Source organism: Pteronotus mesoamericanus, unplaced genomic scaffold (assembly GCF_021234165.1).
Source record: "Pteronotus mesoamericanus isolate MK-2021 breed Mesoamerican mustached bat unplaced genomic scaffold, CSHL_Meso_final contig_349, whole genome shotgun sequence".
Lineage (NCBI taxonomy): Eukaryota > Metazoa > Chordata > Mammalia > Chiroptera > Mormoopidae > Pteronotus > Pteronotus mesoamericanus.
In genome coordinates this window covers 249,935-267,175 of record NW_026555138.1, presented here as the reverse complement: position 1 = coordinate 267,175, position 17,241 = coordinate 249,935, and the positions used below count along the sequence as shown (strand labels likewise).

The following is a 17,241-nucleotide window of genomic DNA, read 5'->3' as shown; positions in this document are numbered from 1 at the left end:
GATTCTGACTCTTGGCCCTGAGGCCCCTCGTCCTGAACCCCTGTTCTTCTCCCCGGCTCCTCTTCCACAGACATGTGTGAGGGCCGCCTGGGGGATCCCCTCTTTCAGGAGGCGCCCCAGCCCATCCGTTCCTCCCATCTGGGCAGGGTTCAGGCCCCCCCCCACCTGCCTGCCCAGGAAGGGAGCCGCTCACTCACCACTGGAGGCGCCCCGGTTCCTGGGTCTGACCCTGAAGGCCAGAGGCACCTGGAGGGGCCGAATGCAGGACCCCAGGCTCCGCCGCACAGCGGCCCCCCTAAGCTCTCCAGGCAAAGCCCCTCCCTCTGCCACAGACCCGCCTCCTCCAGGAAGCCCACCGGGTCCCTCCTCGCTCCCTCCCCCGGCCTGGGTCCTGGCAGAGGAGGGCCAAGGACAGCTGTCCAGGGGGCAGGTGGGCCCCAGCCGGAGGCTGAGGGCAGCGGGGCAGGCCCAGGCCGTAGCCGGGCCCCCCGGCCCCGTGGCAAGAGGGGAGAGTGAGCCGGGCCCCCAGGCTTTGCTGGGGCTCCGCATGGCAGAGGCGGGAGGTCCGCGTGGGGAGGGTCCCCCTGTCAGGGGGCTCGTCACAGCTTTGGGCACCCACAGCCCTCCCTGCCAAGAGGAGAGGGGCAGCCTCACAGAACTGGCCCTGGGGACCCCACAAGCTGTTGAAAACAGGGCCACCCCCACCGGGGTGCCTCCTCTCCCTCCCATGGCTGTGACCCCCACCGAAGTCCCCTCCGCCTGGGGTCTCCCCACGGGCCCACTGGACCCCTGCTTGCAGCGGCCCCAGTCGTGTGCCAGGCGGGCCCCCGGGGGCCCCGGTGGACCCCGGCGAAGGGCGGGCCTGGCCCTGTCCAGGCGTGTGCCTCCAGGTGCACCCTGCACCGCACAAACTTGTCTCCCGGGATTTTTCCACACCGAACACGTCTCCAGGGAAGCAACCGGTCTGATGAGCTGGGTGTGCGGGCGTTCCCTCCCCGCCCTTCGGTGCCCCCACAGCTCTGTCCCGCAGTGAGACGCCTCCCTGGACAAACTCCCTGGGCCGGGGATGGAGCCCAGGACCCCTCCGTGGGCAGCGGCAGTTTTGGGGATGAGCCACGAGCCCGGCGGTGTCTGGACCACCACCAGGGTAGGTCTCCCACCCCGCAGCTCCGCCTCCGGCCCTCGGGCCCCACCCCAGCGCCACCTTGACCTCTCCAGGGACCCATAAACACCCACACCGCCCCGTAACCCCCCCCACGCTGCCCTCTGACCGTCCCTGGAGCCCCCACCCCCACTGAGCCCTCTTCCTCCTCGCCAGGCCTCTGCCCCCACCACCCTTCCCCCCTGGAACCACATCCCTGCCAGGACTGACTCCACAGTAAGGCCACTGTCTCGGGTCGGGGGGCAGCCACAGGAGGGGGGCCGAGGGCCAGAGGCAGGCCCTAGGGCGAGGGGGGCTGTGAGAGTGGCCCACGGCGCTTTGCGAGGGGAACCCAAAAGGCCCACGAGGCCCCCCTTCATTCCCCTGCCAGGCCCGCGCCAGGCCTACCGGGAGGCCCGCGGCGGCCGGCCCAGCCGGGCGAGGGGCTCCGGGAGACCCCGGGCCTCCTGCCCCCCCGCTGAGTCCTGGCTCTGCGTGCTCGGCCCTGCCCGGCAGCTGGGAGAGGCCCCTCCGAGTCGGCCCCGTGGGGGCCCCGCCCGTGCCCCTTCACAGCCCTGACTCATGGGCTGGGAGCGCTTCCCACCGCACGGCCTGAGGGCAGGAGCCTGGGAGGGTGCCAGGGGCCCAGCCAGCCCCCAGAGGCGTTGGGGATGGGCGGGGGGCTGGTAGGGGCTCCCAGCGCCTAGGGACAGAGGTCGGAGAGCTGGGCCCTGGGGAAGCTCCGCCCTCGCCCTGTACCCTAACCCTGGCCCCTAGCGCTGACCCCGACTCCTTATAGTGACTCTATTTTTTTTAAACTGTTCAGCGCCTCCTAGGCCCCCCTCGGCCGCCCGGTCAGGTCCCTGGCACCGCCTAGAGTCCGGCAGGGCCTGGCGAGCCCACCCCCCCGGCCCCAGGGCCCTGGTGGGGCCTTGACGGACAGGGAGCAAACCTGGGCCCAGAGCCCTGCGGCCCAGCCCGGCCCGGCTGAAGGAGGGGCGGCCAGGCCAGGACCCGGGCCACGCAGCGCCTGTTCTCCCGCCCAAATTCCACCTTAAGCAGGCGGCCCCGCCCTCCCACCTGGCCCAGGTGTCCCCGCCCCCAGCGGAGCTCTGGGCTGGGCGGCGTCTGTCTGCGGGCCAGTGGGGAGGGAACTTCGGGGACAGGGCCGCTCAGGACGACACCTGAAGACAGTGCAGGCTGGAGGCGTCCGCGGCGGCCCAGGCCAGGCGGCCCCAGGCCCGCCGGCCCGCGGCCATGCAGGACAGCAACTTCCTGCTGTCGGCCCTGCAGCCCGAGGCCGGCGTGTGCTCCCTGGCGCTGCCCTCAGACCTGCAGCTGGACCGCCGGGGCACAGAGGGGCCGGAGGCCGAGCGGCTGCGGGCCGCCCGGGTTCAGGAGCAGGTCCGGGCGCGCCTGCTGCAGCTGGGCCAGCAGCCGAGGCACAACGGGACCGCCGAGCCCGACGGGCTGGCCGCGACAGCCAGAGGTGGGTGCCGGCGGCGGGGCGGCGGGGGTGGCGGGGCGGCAGGGGCGGCGGGGGCCGCCTCGGCGGGTGTGGTGGTGCCAGGCCAGAGGCCCCGATGAGGCTGGCTCCAGGGTTCAGCTCCCTGACTCACCAGGGCCTGCCCTGAGTCACCCACCCCGCCCAAGAGGGTGTGGGAGAAGCCATGGGTGGGGCTCCCCGCTCCCCCCGGGCACCGGGGGTCCTCCAGGCGGGCCTGGCGGGGCCCCCCTGCGCCTCAGCCCTGCGCCCCTGTGCAGGGCGGCTGGCACACGGCACACGGCACACGGCACGCGGCACACGGCGCAGAGCAGGCCCGTCTCCGGGGGCAAACCGGGAACATGCACACGTCCCGCCCCATGACAGGCTCACACACGGCCCCAGAGACAGGCGGGCGCGCACATCCGTGCCAGGGAGACAGGCGCCCCAGCTCCAGGGCCCCTCCCCACCCCCACGCCCCGCAGGAACAGCAGACAGAAACGTGAGGGCGGGTCCAGGATCCTGGGCCAGCGCCACCTGCCTGCCTGTCTGACCAGGGTCCCCTGCGGAATTGCAGGGGAGGCCCCGCTGGAGTGACCCAGATACTCTCCGTGACCACGGCCGGGGGGGGCCCTCAGTGCCAGGCAGCCCGTCCTGGGCCGGAGCCCCAGCTCCACTGGCGTGTGCACGCTGTGTGCGTGCGAGCGTGAGCCCACGGGTGTGCATCCTGTGGGGGTGTGAGTGAGTGTGTGCCTGGCTGTTCTGGCCACTCCCTCCCTCAGCCACAGCAACAGGGACCCGGGCTAGAGAGGTGCTCCTGCCAGGGTGCCAGGGCGGTGGCCTCGGTCCACAGTGGTCCCCGTGCAGGTTGGCTGGCACAGGGGTCACCAGGGCAGCCGGGGGTCCTCCCCCCACCCCCCATCCCCCATGCCCAGGCCTCAGCCGCCCCGGCGGCCTGGTCGGCGCCCAGGGGTCACGGGGTGGAGGGTGGAGCAGGGAAGGGTTAATTACCACCCTGGCTGCCCTGCCATTAGGGGCAGGGAGATTATAATTTGGGGTGGGGGTAGGGTCCCCGGGCTCAGCCTCGCTAGCGTCAAAGGGTTAATAGCCGCTGCCCGGAAGCAGGTCTGAGACAGAGGCCCCTGCCTCCTCCCCACCTGAGTCCTGTGGGGGGACGGGACCGCAGGGACCCGGGCAGACACGGGTCCCCCAGGCAGCCCCCCACCCAAGAACCCCCGAGGCTGTGCCTCCGCGCCGCCGGGGCCGGTACCCGCCACCTGTCCGTCCACCCCGCCCCGCGGGCTGCCCCGCACCCTCCCAGCCAGTGCTCCCTCCGGCTCAGCTATCCCGCCACCTCCGGCCCGACCGTCTGTCCGTCCGCCACGTGCTCACCACAACCCATCTCCCCGCCCCCTGCCCGTCCACTCCCCGCGGCGTCGGGCGGGCACGGCGCCCTCCATTTGTGAGCGGCTGAATGGCGTGGGGGTGGCTCTGCCAGGTGGGACCGGGAACAGCCCCTCAGGACGGACCGGTCCAGGGACACTGTCAGCGAGCAAAGCCCCGCCCTGCGTGACCGCAGCACAGGACGGGCTCACAGGACGTCAGCGTGGCCTCCTGGTGCCCGGCATGCCCAGCGTGGCACCAGGCTCCGGGCCCTGGCACAGGCCGGGGAGCCGGCGCAGGAGCCCCTGGCCCGCCCCCGGAGGGGCCGGGGGTCCGCAGGCCGAGCGTGCCCGTCCCCCAGCACCGCTGGGGGAGACGAGGCTGCGGGAGGGGGGCCGCCAGGGCTGCCGTCAGAGGAGCCAGACGAGGCGACGGTGGGGACCGGGGCCGCGGCCGCCGGCCCCCAGCCCCTGCCCTCGACCCCAGGGCCCTGGCGGGGGCAGGCAGGAGACCAGCGCTCTGCGACCGGGCCCGGCCGAGCTGCTGCCGTCTCATCCGCAGGCACGTCGAGAGGCCAGTACCACACCCTGCAGGCGGGCTTCAGCTCCCGTTCACAGGGCCTCGGCGGGGACAGCGCCTCGGTGAGTGGCACCCGCCCCGGCCACAGCCTGGGCGCCGCGGTCCCACGGGAGAGGCGGGGGTCTCAGGGTCCGGGAGGGCCCCGGCCGCCTCACCGCCCTCCCCGTCCTGCCCACAGACCTTCCGGCCCATCGCCAAGCCCGCCTACGGCCAGGCCGCCTGGTCCTCCCGCTCGGCCGTGGACCTGAGCTGCAGCCGGAGGCTGAGTGCCGCCCACAACGGGGTCAGCGCCTTTGGGGTCGCGGGGTACGGGGCAGGCCAGCCCGCCGCAGCCATGGCCACCCGGCCCGTGTCCTTCCACGAGCGCGGGGGCGCAGGGGGCGGCCGGGCGGACTACGACACCCTGTCCCTGCGCTCGCTGCGGCTGGGGCCCGGGGGCCTGGACGACCACTGCAGCGTAGCGTCCGAGCAGCTGGAGCCCGCCGCCGCCGCCGCCTACCGGGCCTTTGCCTACGAGCGCCAGGCCAGCTCCAGCTCCGGCCGGGCAGGGGGCCTGGACTGGCCCGAGGCTGTAGAGGGGCCGCCGCCCGGCCGGACGATCCGCGCGCCCGCCATGCGGACCCTGCAGCGGTTCCAGAGCAGCCACCGCAGCCGCGTCGGGGCTGGGGCTGTGCCGGGGCCCCTCCTGGAGCCTGTGGCCCGGGCGCCCTCCGTGCGCAGCCTCAGCCTCAGCCTGGGCGATGCCGGCCACCTGCCGGACGTGCGGGGGCTGGACAGCTACAGCGGTCAGCGCGCTCTGCAGAGGCTCAGCAGCGGGTGAGCCTGGCCCGGCGTGGGGAGGGGCTGTGCCGTGGCCCCAGTCACCCCAGGGTTGGCCTGACTCTTGGCCCCGTCTCTGCAGCTTCAACGACATCGACTTGCCCTCGGCAGTCAAGTACCTCATGGCCTCGGACCCGAACCTGCAGGTGCTGGGAGCGGCCTACATCCAGCACAAGTGCTACAGCGACGCAGCGGCCAAGAAGCAGGTGCCCGCCCTGTGACCCCCTGCTGGCCCCCAGCTCTCCCTGACCTCTGCCCCCGACCACCCGCCCTTGCCCCCAGCTGACGGGGGAGGCTTCACGCTGACCAGAGCCTCCTCCGCAGAGGAGGAGCTGGAGGGAGCAATGTGCACACACCTGCACACTACTGTGCACACCTCTACACACACCTTCCCGCCCGTGCACACACGTGCACACACCTGCTCACGTCTGTATATGCCTCCCCCCCGCTGCACACGTCTGCATGCGCCGTGGGCACACGCGTGCTGACGCGGCGCGTGTGTGCCTGCAGGCCCGCAGCCTCCAGGCTGTGCCCCGGCTGGTGAAGCTCTTCAACCACGCCAACCAGGAGGTGCAGCGCCACGCCACGGGCGCCATGCGCAACCTCATCTACGACAACGCGGAGAACAAGCTGGCCCTGGTGGAGGAGAACGGCATCTTCGAGCTGCTGCGGACGCTGCGCGAGCAGGACGATGAACTGCGCAAGAACGTCACAGGTGACCCCGCCGCCCGCCCCGCCGGCCGGCCCTTTCCCCGTGCCCGTCCCCGTGCCCGCCCGCCCGCTCCCGCCCCTTCCTTTGGCTTGGCGACTACCCCTGGGGCAGCGTACGCAGGGCTGTGGCCCCAGGGTCTGCTGCAGCCCCGTGACCCCGCGCGCGGGGCTCACACGCCAGGCGGGAAGCTCAAACACGAGCCCCACCGCCCGAGGGAGAGCCAGAGGGACCGCTGAGCTGCCCCTGACCGCGGCTTCGGTCCCACCGCCCCAGGGATCCTGTGGAACTTGTCCTCCAGCGACCACCTGAAGGACCGCCTGGCCCGAGACACGCTGGAGCAGCTCACAGACCTGGTGCTGAGCCCCCTCTCGGGCGCGGGGGGCCCGCCCCTCATCCAGCAGAACGCCTCTGAGTCCGAGATCTTCTACAACGCCACGGGCTTCCTCAGGTGCGCCGGCGGGCAGCCCAGGCGGGGGCCGCTGGCCGGGAAAGGCCGAGGCACGGCCATGGGGAGCGAGCTGGGCCTGGGAGGCCTGATGACAAAGCGGAGGCAGCCGGGGGGCTGGACGGAGACGGAGCAGGCAAGGCTGGGAGCTCACGCAGGGGTGAAGCGGGCCGCCCGGCGCGAGGCCGGCGGGCTCAGGTCTCGTTAACTCAGGGGCTTGGTCTGACGTTCATCGCTGCCTCTGGACGCTTCGCGGCGTGGGCGGGGTGGTCGTGCGGGGGACCTGGCCGGCAGGGGGGGGCCTGGTGGGGGACCGGGGGAGGTGCGCTGAGGACCCTCAGCCTTGGGTTCGGGTCCCCCTGGGGCGGGCTCTCCCTGGGGTCCCCGTGGGGGACTCTGACCGGCCTCCGTCCGCAGGAACCTCAGCTCAGCCTCCCAGGCCACCCGCCAGAAGATGCGTGAGTGCCACGGGCTGGTGGACGCCCTGGTCACCTACATCGACCACGCCCTGGACGTGGGCAAGTGCGAGGACAAGGTGAGGGGCCGCCAGTGCCGGGGGGGCGGGGGGACGCCAGCCTGGCCTGACCGCAGTCCGCCCGCCGCAGAGCGTGGAGAACGCCGTGTGCGTGCTGAGGAACCTGTCCTACCGCCTGTACGACGAGATGCCACCGTCGGCCTTGCAGCGCCTGGAGGGCCGGGGCCGCAGGGACGTGGCCGGCGCGCCGCCCGGCGAGGTGGTGGGCTGCTTCACGCCACAGAGCCGGCGGCTGCGAGAGGTGGGCTCGGGCCTGGGCGGGCGGGGGCAGGGCGCCCGGCCCCACCCCGGCTGACCCTCGTGCCTCCCTGCCCAGCTGCCCCTCACCGCGGACGCGCTGACCTTCGCCGAGGTGTCTAAGGACCCCAAGGGCCTCGAGTGGCTGTGGAGCCCCCAGATCGTGGGCCTGTACAACCGCCTCCTGCAGCGCTGCGAGCTCAACCGGCACACGACGGAGGCGGCCGCCGGCGCCCTGCAGAACATCACCGCCGGCGACCGCAGGGTGAGGGGCCGCAGAGCCCTACAGGGGCCATGTGGGGTGCGGGGGCGGGGGAGGGACGAGAGCTGCTGTCCAGGAGTTTGCAGTCTGTTGGGAGAGGGACGGCGGGACCGTGGGTGGGCCCGGACCCCAGAGAGACAGGGGAGGAGGCGGGGGGGGGGGGCGACGGCCTCAGAGCCGAGCAGGAGGGACGAGACAGGGGACGTCTGTGGGGCAGCAGGGCTACGAGGTCGGCCTCCCAGGCTGGACAGGCCTTGGGGCTGGGCGCCTCCAGGCTCCGCACGGGGCCCGGGCGGAGGTGCCAGGAGGTCGAAGCCGGCGGGGCCCAAGCGGAGCCACGCTCGGTGAGGACCGGCTGGGGTGCCCGGGGACGGGAGCCAGTCCCGCCTCAGCTCCCCCGCGAGGGGACCCGAGGACGCGGAGGGGCGCGGGGTCTTCGCCTGTTCTCAGCAGCCCCTCTCCCCGTCAGTGGGCGGGCGTGCTCAGCCGCCTGGCCCTGGAGCAGGAGCGCATCTTGAACCCGCTGCTGGACCGCGTCCGCACGGCCGACCACCACCAGCTGCGCTCGCTGACCGGCCTCATCCGGAACCTGTCCCGGAACGCCAGGAACAAGGATGAGATGTGTGAGTCAGCTCCGCCCGCCCAGGGGGCTCTCCCCGGGGTCTGGTCCTTATTGCTGCCCAGCCGGGCTGCCTTCTCGCCAGCCCCCGGGGGCGGAAGTGGGGCAGACACTGACCTACTGACCTCCTGCCCCCCCGCCCCAGCCACCAAGGTGGTGAGCCACCTGATCGAGAAGCTGCCGGGCAGCGTGGGCGAGAAGTCTCCCCCGGCCGACGTGCTGGTGAACATCATTGCTGTGCTCAACCACCTGGTGGTGGCCAGCCCCGTCGCGGCCCGGGACCTGCTGTACTTCGACGGACTCCGCAAGCTGGTCTTCATCAAGAAGAAGCGCGACAGGTGAGGGCCGCCCCGCCGCCCCGCCCGCCTCGGCCCTGCCCGTGCCCCGCTGACCCCCCCTCTCCACCCTCAGCCCCGACAGTGAGAAGTCCTCCCGGGCAGCCTCCAGCCTCTTGGCCAACCTGTGGCAGTACAGCAAGCTCCACCGGGACTTCCGGGCGGTACGTTCCGGCAACCGGGGGCAGGCCGGCCCGGCGGCGGGGCCTCGGGGCAGCGCATGCTGGGGCTCACACACCGGGGTGGCGCCGGAGACCCCGGGAGAGGGGTGCACACCAGCAGCCCGGGGGGCGGGGCGGGTTGCAGGGTGGCCGGCACCCTCTCATTCGCCGTCCCCCCCCAACTGCAGAAGGGCTACCGAAAGGAGGACTTCCTGGGCCCCTAGGCGAGGCCTTCCCTGGGAGGACAACGCGACTCGGCCCAGCCTCCGCGGGACGGGCTCGGCTCCATGCCGCTTGCCGGCCGGCCTGGAGAACAAGGCTGAAGGCCCAGGGGCCACTCGCTGCTGCCCCGCATGCGCCTTGGAAAGGCCTGGGCCGCCAGGGAGAAGACAGGGGAGGGGGCGGGGGGCACGCAGCTGGGGACTGGGCTTCCGCAGGGCAGGGAGTGGGGCAGGGCTTGAAGCTGCTCTGGTGTGTGGGGCGGTGACCGGTTAGGGCAGAGGTGGGGCTGCCTGTGGCCGGCAGTGCCTCAGGACAGCCAGCGCCGGGAATAAACACGGTGGTTGTGAAGACAGCAACCACAGTCCTGCGTGTTTCTTAGGTTGGTCCGACCCCTGGGTGCCCGTGTCCCCAAGCACAGCCATGCCGTCCCCTGGGCTCAGACACAGGCCTCTCGGGTTGGGGGTGGGGGGAGGGTTCAGCGAGGAGAGCTGGCCGGGAGCAGCGTGGGCAGGGCACCAGGCAGCGGCCACCGGAGGCGCGGACACAGCAGAGCTGGGGACTTCAGGCTCAGAGCGGTGGCCACTCCCCACTTCAGGGTCCTGCTCCCGGGGCAGAGGCCCCCTCCCCCTCTTTGCCCTGCACCCCCGTGCCTGGAGGCGCCCGCCCAGGGTATCGCAGGCTGTGCGCCTGAGGCTTGGGATCCGGCAGGTTCTGGGGCCCCGCCCCCCTCACTGAGCCGGCCTTCGGCTGTGAAGCTCCCACTGATGTTTTCACAACAAAGGGCCCCTTTAGCGAAGCTCAGAACCTGGAGTCCCCAAAGGGGGCTGCATCCGTCTAGATCAGAGGGGCTGGGGGCGGCTGCGCTGCTCCTCACAGAGGGACCAGTGGAGGCTGCGCAAGACACCGCCTGAGCTGCCGCAGCGCGGAGGCGGGGCGGGGGGCGGGGGTTGGAGTGGACTTCGAGGTTTGCTGGCGGTGACGGTGCCGGAGTAGCCGTGGGAATGAGAAAAGGCCGGGGGCCCTGGGCCTGCAGAGCCCGCGAGGAAGCGCGAGGAGCCAGCCCGGGACACGGGGTGCCCACTCCCTGCCCCAGGAGAGGACATGAGGAGGCCCAGGCAGGGTCCAAAAAGACTTTATTTCTCTGGCCCCAGGACAGGCCCTGGGGGTCCGGGGCCACAGGCAGGCAGGGCGCACGTCATCCTGCGGCTCCGCCGGAGGCTGGGGCCGGCTACATGTCCTCCTCGGACACCAGGCAGTAGAAGTCCGTGCGGGCGCTGTAGTTGCGAGAGCCGAGGTCCGAGACATCCACCTCGCTGCCCCGGGCCTCTCCCGGCGGCACCCCACTGGCCTGCGGTGGAGCTGGCGGCTCCCCAAAGACAGGCCCTCGGACACCTGGAGAGGGACACCACCAGCCCTGAGGCTGCGCTCGCCGCTGCTCACCCTCCTGGGCGGTGACGCAGCCCCGGGCAGGCCTTAGACCCAGCGCCTCTGGGGAAGACGCCAGGAGGCGAGGGGTTCCGCGGGGAGAGCGCCACGCCCTCCAGAAAACAGGAGTCCCCGCCACCTGAGCCCCTCTCTGCGCTCCTCGGGGCTGTCCGGCCCCGCTTCCGCCCCCAGGCAGTTTCTCCCGGTCGGGGCGCGACTGCGTGCGCATACCCAGGTCCCCTTCGGGGTCGGGGTCCAGCTCTGGGTCCAGGGTCCGACCCTGCGAAGCATGGCCTCGCACAATCAGCATGGGGTCCTTGTCATCCTGCAGCCGGGTCTGGGGGTCTCCCTCCCTTGTTCTGTACTGCACCTTCCGCGGCAGCGCCAACTGCAGCTCTTTCCAAAAATCAGAGGAAGGCGTCTGGGGGCCAAGGTGGGGCCCCGAGCGCGGGTGAACACACGGGGGAGGCGCACGCTGAAAGCCCCGCCCCAACCACCGCCAGGCAGCGCACCCATCGGCGCCTGGGACCTCAAAGGCCACAGCTCCGGCAGCGCGCCCCGGGACCCCACCCGCCCCGGGCCGCACCGCCCCCGCCCCCGCACCACGGAGCCGGGCCTCCAGCGCAGCAGGGTCACCAGGTGGCGGTGCTGGCGCAGCAGGAGCAGCGCAGGGTGCACGGGGTCGCGCCGCTGGCCCTCGAAGGTGATGAAGATGGGTCTGCGCGTGAGCTCCAGCAGCCGGCACAGGCCCTCCCTGCGGGGGCGGGACAGTCAGCAGGTCGCCGCTGGGCCCCTCCCCCAGCCGGCAGCGCGACACCCACCGGAAACTGTGGCTGCACCAGGCCCGCCCCAGGAAGGCGTCCGACAGCACCACGACGAGGCGCCGGCAGCGGCTCAGGTTCACCAGGAGGTCGGCGGAGGGCTCTGCGAGGAGCGGTAGGCGGGGACCCAGGGGGTCAGGGTCCAAGGCGAGAGGGCGGGGCCCACGGAGGGGCTTAGGGGGCAGGGCTGTGGCGATGGGGCGGGGCTCAGGGGAGAGCGTGAGAGGCGGGGCGCGGGGCGGGGCCCGGCACTGGGGGCGGGGCCCGGCGCTGGGGGCGGGGCCCGGCACGGCACGCACCACCCGCTGCCCGCCCGCAGTACCTGCCCGAGGCAGGAGGTCGCGGTCGTCCAGGAAGAGCTTGTAGCCCCGACGCCGCTCCAGCTGCGGCTTCAGGATGAAGTTCACGAACTTACGATCTTCGGGGCTGTCGCTGTAGGAGACGTAGGCGTCGTAGAGCTTCCCATCTGCAGACGGCGGCGGATCAGCGCGGCCTTTTGCAGGCCGGGCCGCCACTCCCAGGTGCCGCCCCCGAGGGTCGCCTCACCCTTCCCCCCCCTCCCCCGCACACACGCACAGGGCCCAGGCCCGCACCCCAGACTCAGACCCCGCCCACGCCCCCTCCCCAATACAGGATTCGGAGGGGGTCCTCGAACCAGGAGACCGGCCACTGGGCCCCTCCTGCAGACGGGGGCCCTGTGCCCCGCTCCTAGTGTGCTCCCCGGAGCCCCGCAGCGCCGATGCGTCCTTATCCCCCACCTCCAGGGGCCCCCCACTTGCCCGGGGCACTCCCCGCCCAGAGGGAGCCTAGGGAGGCCATGCGGCTGACGCTGCCCGGCCCGGCCCACATACCGTTCATCTCCACCTCCCCGTAGTTGTCTTGGTACCAGAGCTGCACGTTGAGACGGCACCTCACGTAGAGCAGGGCCGCCAGCAGCAGGGTCAGCAGGACCAGCAGTGAGGCCAGCACCGCAGCCAGGTGGCCCGCCGGGCCTGCGGACAGAGCTGCGGCCTGAGCCACTGCAGCGCCCCCGCCGGCCCCTGCAGCCGCAGGCTCCTCAGGCCCCCAGGCCCCCCTCCCAGCTGCCCCCCGTGTCCCCTCACCAGCTCTCCAGAGAGTGAAGGAGGAGGAGCTGACGTTCCGGACGGAGCAGCTGAAGGCCCCGTAGTCCTCAGCACGGGTCAGGTTGACCCCCAGGACGCTGGACACAAGCACCTGCGACAAGTTGGCCTCCGCCCTGGGGAGGCCAGGCCCCACTCTCTCACCTGGGGCGCGAGAGCATCCGTGGACCCCCGAGCCCCACCTGCCTGGATGCACCCAGAGAGGCTGCAGAAGGGCCTTCCTGGGCCGCCCTCGGGCCATAAACTAGCGGAAGCGGCGGAACCTGGACAGGGCGGCGTGTGCCCAGGGCCAGTCACCCTAACCCGGGGGCCCTCGGGGCCCAGGCTCGGCCCTATGGCCCGGGCCTCGTTTGGCCTCAGGCCTCTGGCGGCACCATGGCCCCGGGCAGCAGGGTGAGGAGAGCATGCACACGGGCCGCCTGTCCCTCCGGGCACTGACCGACGCTCGGGCTGGGTCCAGAGTGGCGCTCGGCCCGCGTCCTGTCTAGGAAGCCGCTCCCCAGCCCATGGCCAGGTGGCTGTAGACCAGGGTGTGGGTCCGCCAGGCCACCTCCCTGGGCACGCCCGCGGGGGGGGTTCTCTTACCAGGAGTCCTCCCGAAGGTCAAAATGGCTCCCATTGCCCAGCGGCAGCCCATCTTTTAGCCACTGGATTGAGGGCAGAGGACAGTGGGGCGGAGAGACCACCCAGGCCGTGCAGTTCAGAGTGACCGCGCTGCCCGGGGCCGGCGCCAGGGCCTGGGCCCCAGAAGGGGAGAGGAAGTCGGGGGGCCTGCTGCAGGCACCTGCGGGAAGATGGCCGGCAGGTTGGCCGCACTCAGGACGCCTGGCCCCACGGCCCGCAGGCAGCCTGTGGGCAGGAGAAGCGGGCCGACCAGCGGCACGCGTGGCTCGGTGGCCGCCCCGTGTCCGCCCCGGAGCCCCATGGAGGTCAGGGCCCAGTGCCTGGCGGCTCGCCCGCCAGGACAAGAGCCCCGGCTGCCTGGTGGAAAGGGCCAGGCACTCCCGGCGCCGCCGCAGTCAGCCTGGGCACCTTCGCGGGGGCAGGGGCCGGCTTCCAGGCCCCCGCGCTGACCGCGGGCCAGCCTCCCCTCCTCCCTGAGGCCAGAACTTTCTCATCTTCAAAGTGGGCTTAGGAGCAGGAGCCAGAAGAGACAGCCCTCACCTCGGTGTCGTGGGCCCCCAGCCACCACCCTCGCCCACGCCTCCGCCCTGCCCCCGCCCCCGGCAGCACCCACCCCCACAAGCCTGGCGGAGGGCAAGCAGAGCTCAGGCCACAAGGCAGCCCGGAGCCTGCAAGGCGCAGGAGGTCGCAGGGGCGGGGGGTGGGGGGCTCCTACCCATCCCCTCGCCTGTCTACCTGCCATGGTCTGACCGGGGCCTCCTGGGGCGAGCTGGGCACGGCGCCACCCCTGGCTGAGCGGGCTCCTCCGCTGCGCAGACCGGACCCCAGGGCTAGGCAGGACGCCCTCTCTGTCCTTGTGGCGGGTCCGTCAGGGCGCCAGGATGGGTCAGAGGCTGCCGCCATCCCAGAGAGCAAGTTAAACAAGAACAGGGCGCGTTAACATGTAACTTTGGCCACAAACAGCCCCAGGCACCCGCTGCCCCTCAGGAGCCAGAGCAGCGTCGCGCGGAGCACCTCGCACAAGGCCGGGGAGGGGCCCTCCACCTGCGCCCGGGGGCCCGGGGGGGCTGGGCCCATGCCCTCTGGCCCCTCAGAAGGCCAGGAGACGGCCCCCTCACACACACGCCCCCCCCCCCCGCATTCTCTGCGCTCCACGCCCGCGGCGGCACGCACAGCCCTCCCCACACGCCTGCCCGGAGGCCCCACGCCTCCAACGCTCTGGTCCGCAGGGCAGCACACCCTGGGAACAGCCCCTGCAGGGGCCCGGCCCGGCCACAAGCCCCTGGCGCGCGCACGGCCTCCCGCTGTGCCCCTCTCCCGCGGGCACACGCGCCGCACGAGCGGCGGCCCCTGCGGCCCGGCCTGACTCCGCGGGCAGGCCTCTGCCAGGCAGGCCGCGGGAACGAGGACCCAGGCTCACGCAGGGCCGCCGGCCGCTGCGGGAGGGCACCAGTCACCTGGTTCCGGCTCTTTGCTCCAGCAGGGGGTGGAGGTCATGGAGGTCATTGACCTGTGCTGGGGCGCAAACTCTGCTCAGCTGGGCCCCCGGCCCGGCCCGAAGCCCCACGGCAGCTCTGGACCCATCACCAAACGGGGTGAGGACCTGGCTTTTGTTTGTGTGCTTTACTCAGGACTTTTCCGTGGCTTCCTGGCCTGGCAGTCACATCCTCTCCTCACCCTAAACCCCACCCAGGCGCCCACCCCCTCCAGGCAGGCGGGCAGTTGGTGGTTCCCGCAGCCCCGCCCGCCGCCGGTGCCCCGGCTCCGCCTGCGCTACCTCTTCCTGTAGGCGCCTTCCTCTGGGCCCGGCCCAGCCCACCAGGCTCTGCACTTCCTGAGGCGCGGTGGGGGGGGGAGGGGGCGGAGGGGGGCCGAGGCTGGGCCCACGCAGGGTGAGGGGCTCTGGCAAGGACCACTCTGCACACACACAAGGGGGCCAGCTGGGCAGCGTGGCCTGCTTCCTGGGGACCCCACACGGCGCCCCACCGGGGTGTGAGGGGGGCCTCCAGGTCCTCCCCCCCACCTCGCTCCCCCGCCAAAGTGAGCAGGCCCTTGTGTCTCTAGTCCCTGACCTCTGGGGCGGTGGGGGGGGGGCACCCTAAGGAAACTCCTGCCAATCACGGGGCCTCGAGCAGGGCTCCTTGGTTCCCTCCCTGTGCACCTCCCAGGTGTGGCCCCCCAACGGCGAGCAGTTACAAGTGGGCTGTGGTGTCGGCCTGGACCAGAGGCCAGGATGTGAGGCCAGTGCCTGCTTCTCCAGTGAGGCAGTGAACGGGGGCCTTGGCAGAGGCTCCCAGCTCTGAGCCCAGGTTGGGGGCACAGACAGCTTTTCCTGTGGTCACCACAGACTCCACCCCCAGGCTGACCTGGGGCCCAGCAACAGGTGGCTGGGACTGATGTCCACAGAAAGGGGGCCCTGCCCTGCCCTGCCCTCGCCCACACAGGTCGGCAGCGGGGCATCTTCCACGCATCAGTCTTCCAACGCCCTGCATCGGGCCCAGCTCTGCCAACCGGGCCGAGCCCCCACCCCGGAACTCGGGTGAGGAGGGTGCCACAGAGCCGAGCCTGCGCCTGCTGGAGGTCCAAGCTGGCTCCAGCCTCTCCCCCAGCTGCCCAGCGGCCGGGAGGCTGAGCAGACAGCCGAGCCCCTGAGCAGTTGCCGCCTCTAGTCAGCGACCTGTCCAGGAGCAGGAGCCCAGGCAGGAAGCGGAGGGGAGCGCTCCGCGTCCCCCACCAGCCTCGCTGTCTCACAAAGCGCCTGCCAGAACGTCCCCACCTGTGCGCCCATCTGTGCCACCGGCTCCCAGCCGCGCCTGGACGCCCCCTCCTCTCCTAAAATCCACCCTCACCTCCCAGGGAGCAAAAAAACAACCCACACGGCCTCAGGCTCTGTCTCCAACAGCGTTTCCGAATGCAAGCCCGCCCCCCGCACCTCCCAGCACCTTCGGCCCCACACCCGCGGTTCTAGGAAAGCCCGGGCTCCTCCACCCTCCAGCCCGCACGGTGGGGCTGCTGCCCCAGCTTCGGGGACGGCCCGGCCCGCGCCCCGCCGCCGGTTCTGCCGCTCAGCAGCCCCCTCGGCTTCCCGGCGGATCCCTCTCCTCCAGGACGCGCAGCGCCTCAGCGCCCCGCGCAGGCTGCGCCCCCGCGCGTCTCCCGAAGGAAGGAACGGGCACAGGAAGCTGCAGCCTCGCAGGCCTAGGGCAGCTCCGTCCTGCTCTCCCGGCCACGACGCCCCGTTCCCCCGCCACACTCCCCGCGACCCGCCTTAGCTGCGGCCGCCGGGACTCGGGCGGCCGGGGGCGCGCGCGCAGAGGGCGGGGGCGCGCAGGCGGCGGCTGGGAGCGCGCAGATGGCGGCCGCTCCGCCCGGCCACTGGCGCGCCGCGGCCCCGGCACATTTCTCAGGCCGGGCCCCAGCCCTAGGAGGGCCCTGGTCTCGGACACAGCGTGGGGCGTCGGTGGGTGTCCCCGCGCGTCGCGTGCTCCCCATCCCCCTCCTGCGCCGAGGTCACGAGGAAGCCGCCGCCGGCGTCTGGAGCAGCGGGGAGGCCCGGGAGGCCGGTAAGCGGACATGCTCGGGCTTCCGGGCGACGCGGGCTGCCAGGCCGGCTCCGAACCACTTCCTGCGGGACGGCGCCCGCGCAGAGGCTCCTCGGGGTAAGGGGCTCCCGGCCCCCCAAGCACCAGGCCTGGTCCTGACTCCTGGGACTCGGCGACCTCCACTCACCCCCGAGGCTCTGAACCGTGACTGCCCCTCATCTGCTGCCAGTTCCCCGGGGCGCGCGGGAGACTGTAGGGGCGGGGCGGCTCACCTGGGGCAGGTGCGCAGCGGCGACAGCCCCAGCGGCGGCAACAGGTGCGGCCCCGCCCAACAGCCAGGGCCGAGGGCGGACCCAAGTGTCCCGCTTTGCGCCCAAGGCTGGCGCTCAGGACTGTCAGGCGGCTGAGCTCCTGAGAGTCAGAGGCAAAACCACCTGCTCGACCACAGAGCTTGGAGCCCACGAGGGGCTCCTTGGAGATTCCACCAGCCCCCAGGGTGCCTCCGGTGGTTCTGCTCCTCCCCAGCTCTTCTCCTTCCTCCAGGAAGCCTGCCTTGACTGCAGCCCCAAAGCCCCAGGCGCAGAGGCGGTGGGGCCTCAGGTCCCCTCATGTGGGAGTCCATGGAAGCCCATGTTCAGACCCTTCCCTGCTTGGGCCTCAGTTTCCCATCTAGCCCTGAGAGCGGACACAAGCCACCAGAGGCCCCAAAGTCAACACAAAGAGGCTTTATTTTATTATCAAAAGTTCTGCTGGCTCGGGGCAGAGAGGTGGGGTT

At 72.2% G+C, this 17,241-nt stretch overlaps 2 protein-coding genes across 4 annotated transcripts; one reads left to right on the top strand and one right to left on the bottom strand.

Annotated features, from left to right (window-relative positions):
* Window positions 1-1,066: 1,066 nt before the first annotated feature.
* Window positions 1,067-8,971, top strand: PKP3 (plakophilin 3). Its single transcript, XM_054576790.1, has 14 exons — window positions 1,067-1,147; window positions 2,435-2,630; window positions 4,569-4,648; window positions 4,765-5,402; window positions 5,488-5,611; window positions 5,916-6,120; window positions 6,391-6,565; window positions 6,980-7,097; window positions 7,168-7,338; window positions 7,414-7,599; window positions 8,066-8,219; window positions 8,361-8,553; window positions 8,627-8,714; window positions 8,900-8,971. The coding sequence occupies exons 1-14, from the start codon at window positions 1,067-1,069 to the stop codon at window positions 8,933-8,935; spliced, it is 2,445 nt and encodes an 814-aa protein (XP_054432765.1). The 3' UTR covers window positions 8,936-8,971.
* Window positions 8,972-10,057: 1,086 nt separating this feature from the next.
* On the bottom strand, window positions 10,058-16,671 carry SIGIRR (single Ig and TIR domain containing). 3 transcript variants are annotated; one of them, XM_054576831.1, is made up of 10 exons: window positions 16,654-16,671; window positions 13,660-13,817; window positions 12,886-13,084; window positions 12,283-12,416; window positions 12,031-12,171; window positions 11,502-11,645; window positions 11,180-11,282; window positions 10,962-11,112; window positions 10,590-10,779; window positions 10,058-10,325 (listed from the first exon to the last, which is right to left on the bottom strand). In XM_054576831.1, the coding sequence occupies exons 2-10, from the start codon at window positions 13,664-13,666 to the stop codon at window positions 10,162-10,164; spliced, it is 1,233 nt and encodes a 410-aa protein (XP_054432806.1). In that variant the 5' UTR covers window positions 13,667-13,817; window positions 16,654-16,671; the 3' UTR covers window positions 10,058-10,161. The 3 variants fall into 3 exon arrangements, with proteins under 3 accessions (XP_054432806.1, XP_054432805.1, XP_054432807.1); XM_054576830.1 differs by lacking the exon at window positions 16,654-16,671 and adding an exon at window positions 14,382-14,592; XM_054576832.1 differs by lacking the exons at window positions 12,031-12,171; window positions 16,654-16,671 and adding an exon at window positions 14,382-14,595.
* Window positions 16,672-17,241: the final 570 nt, after the last annotated feature.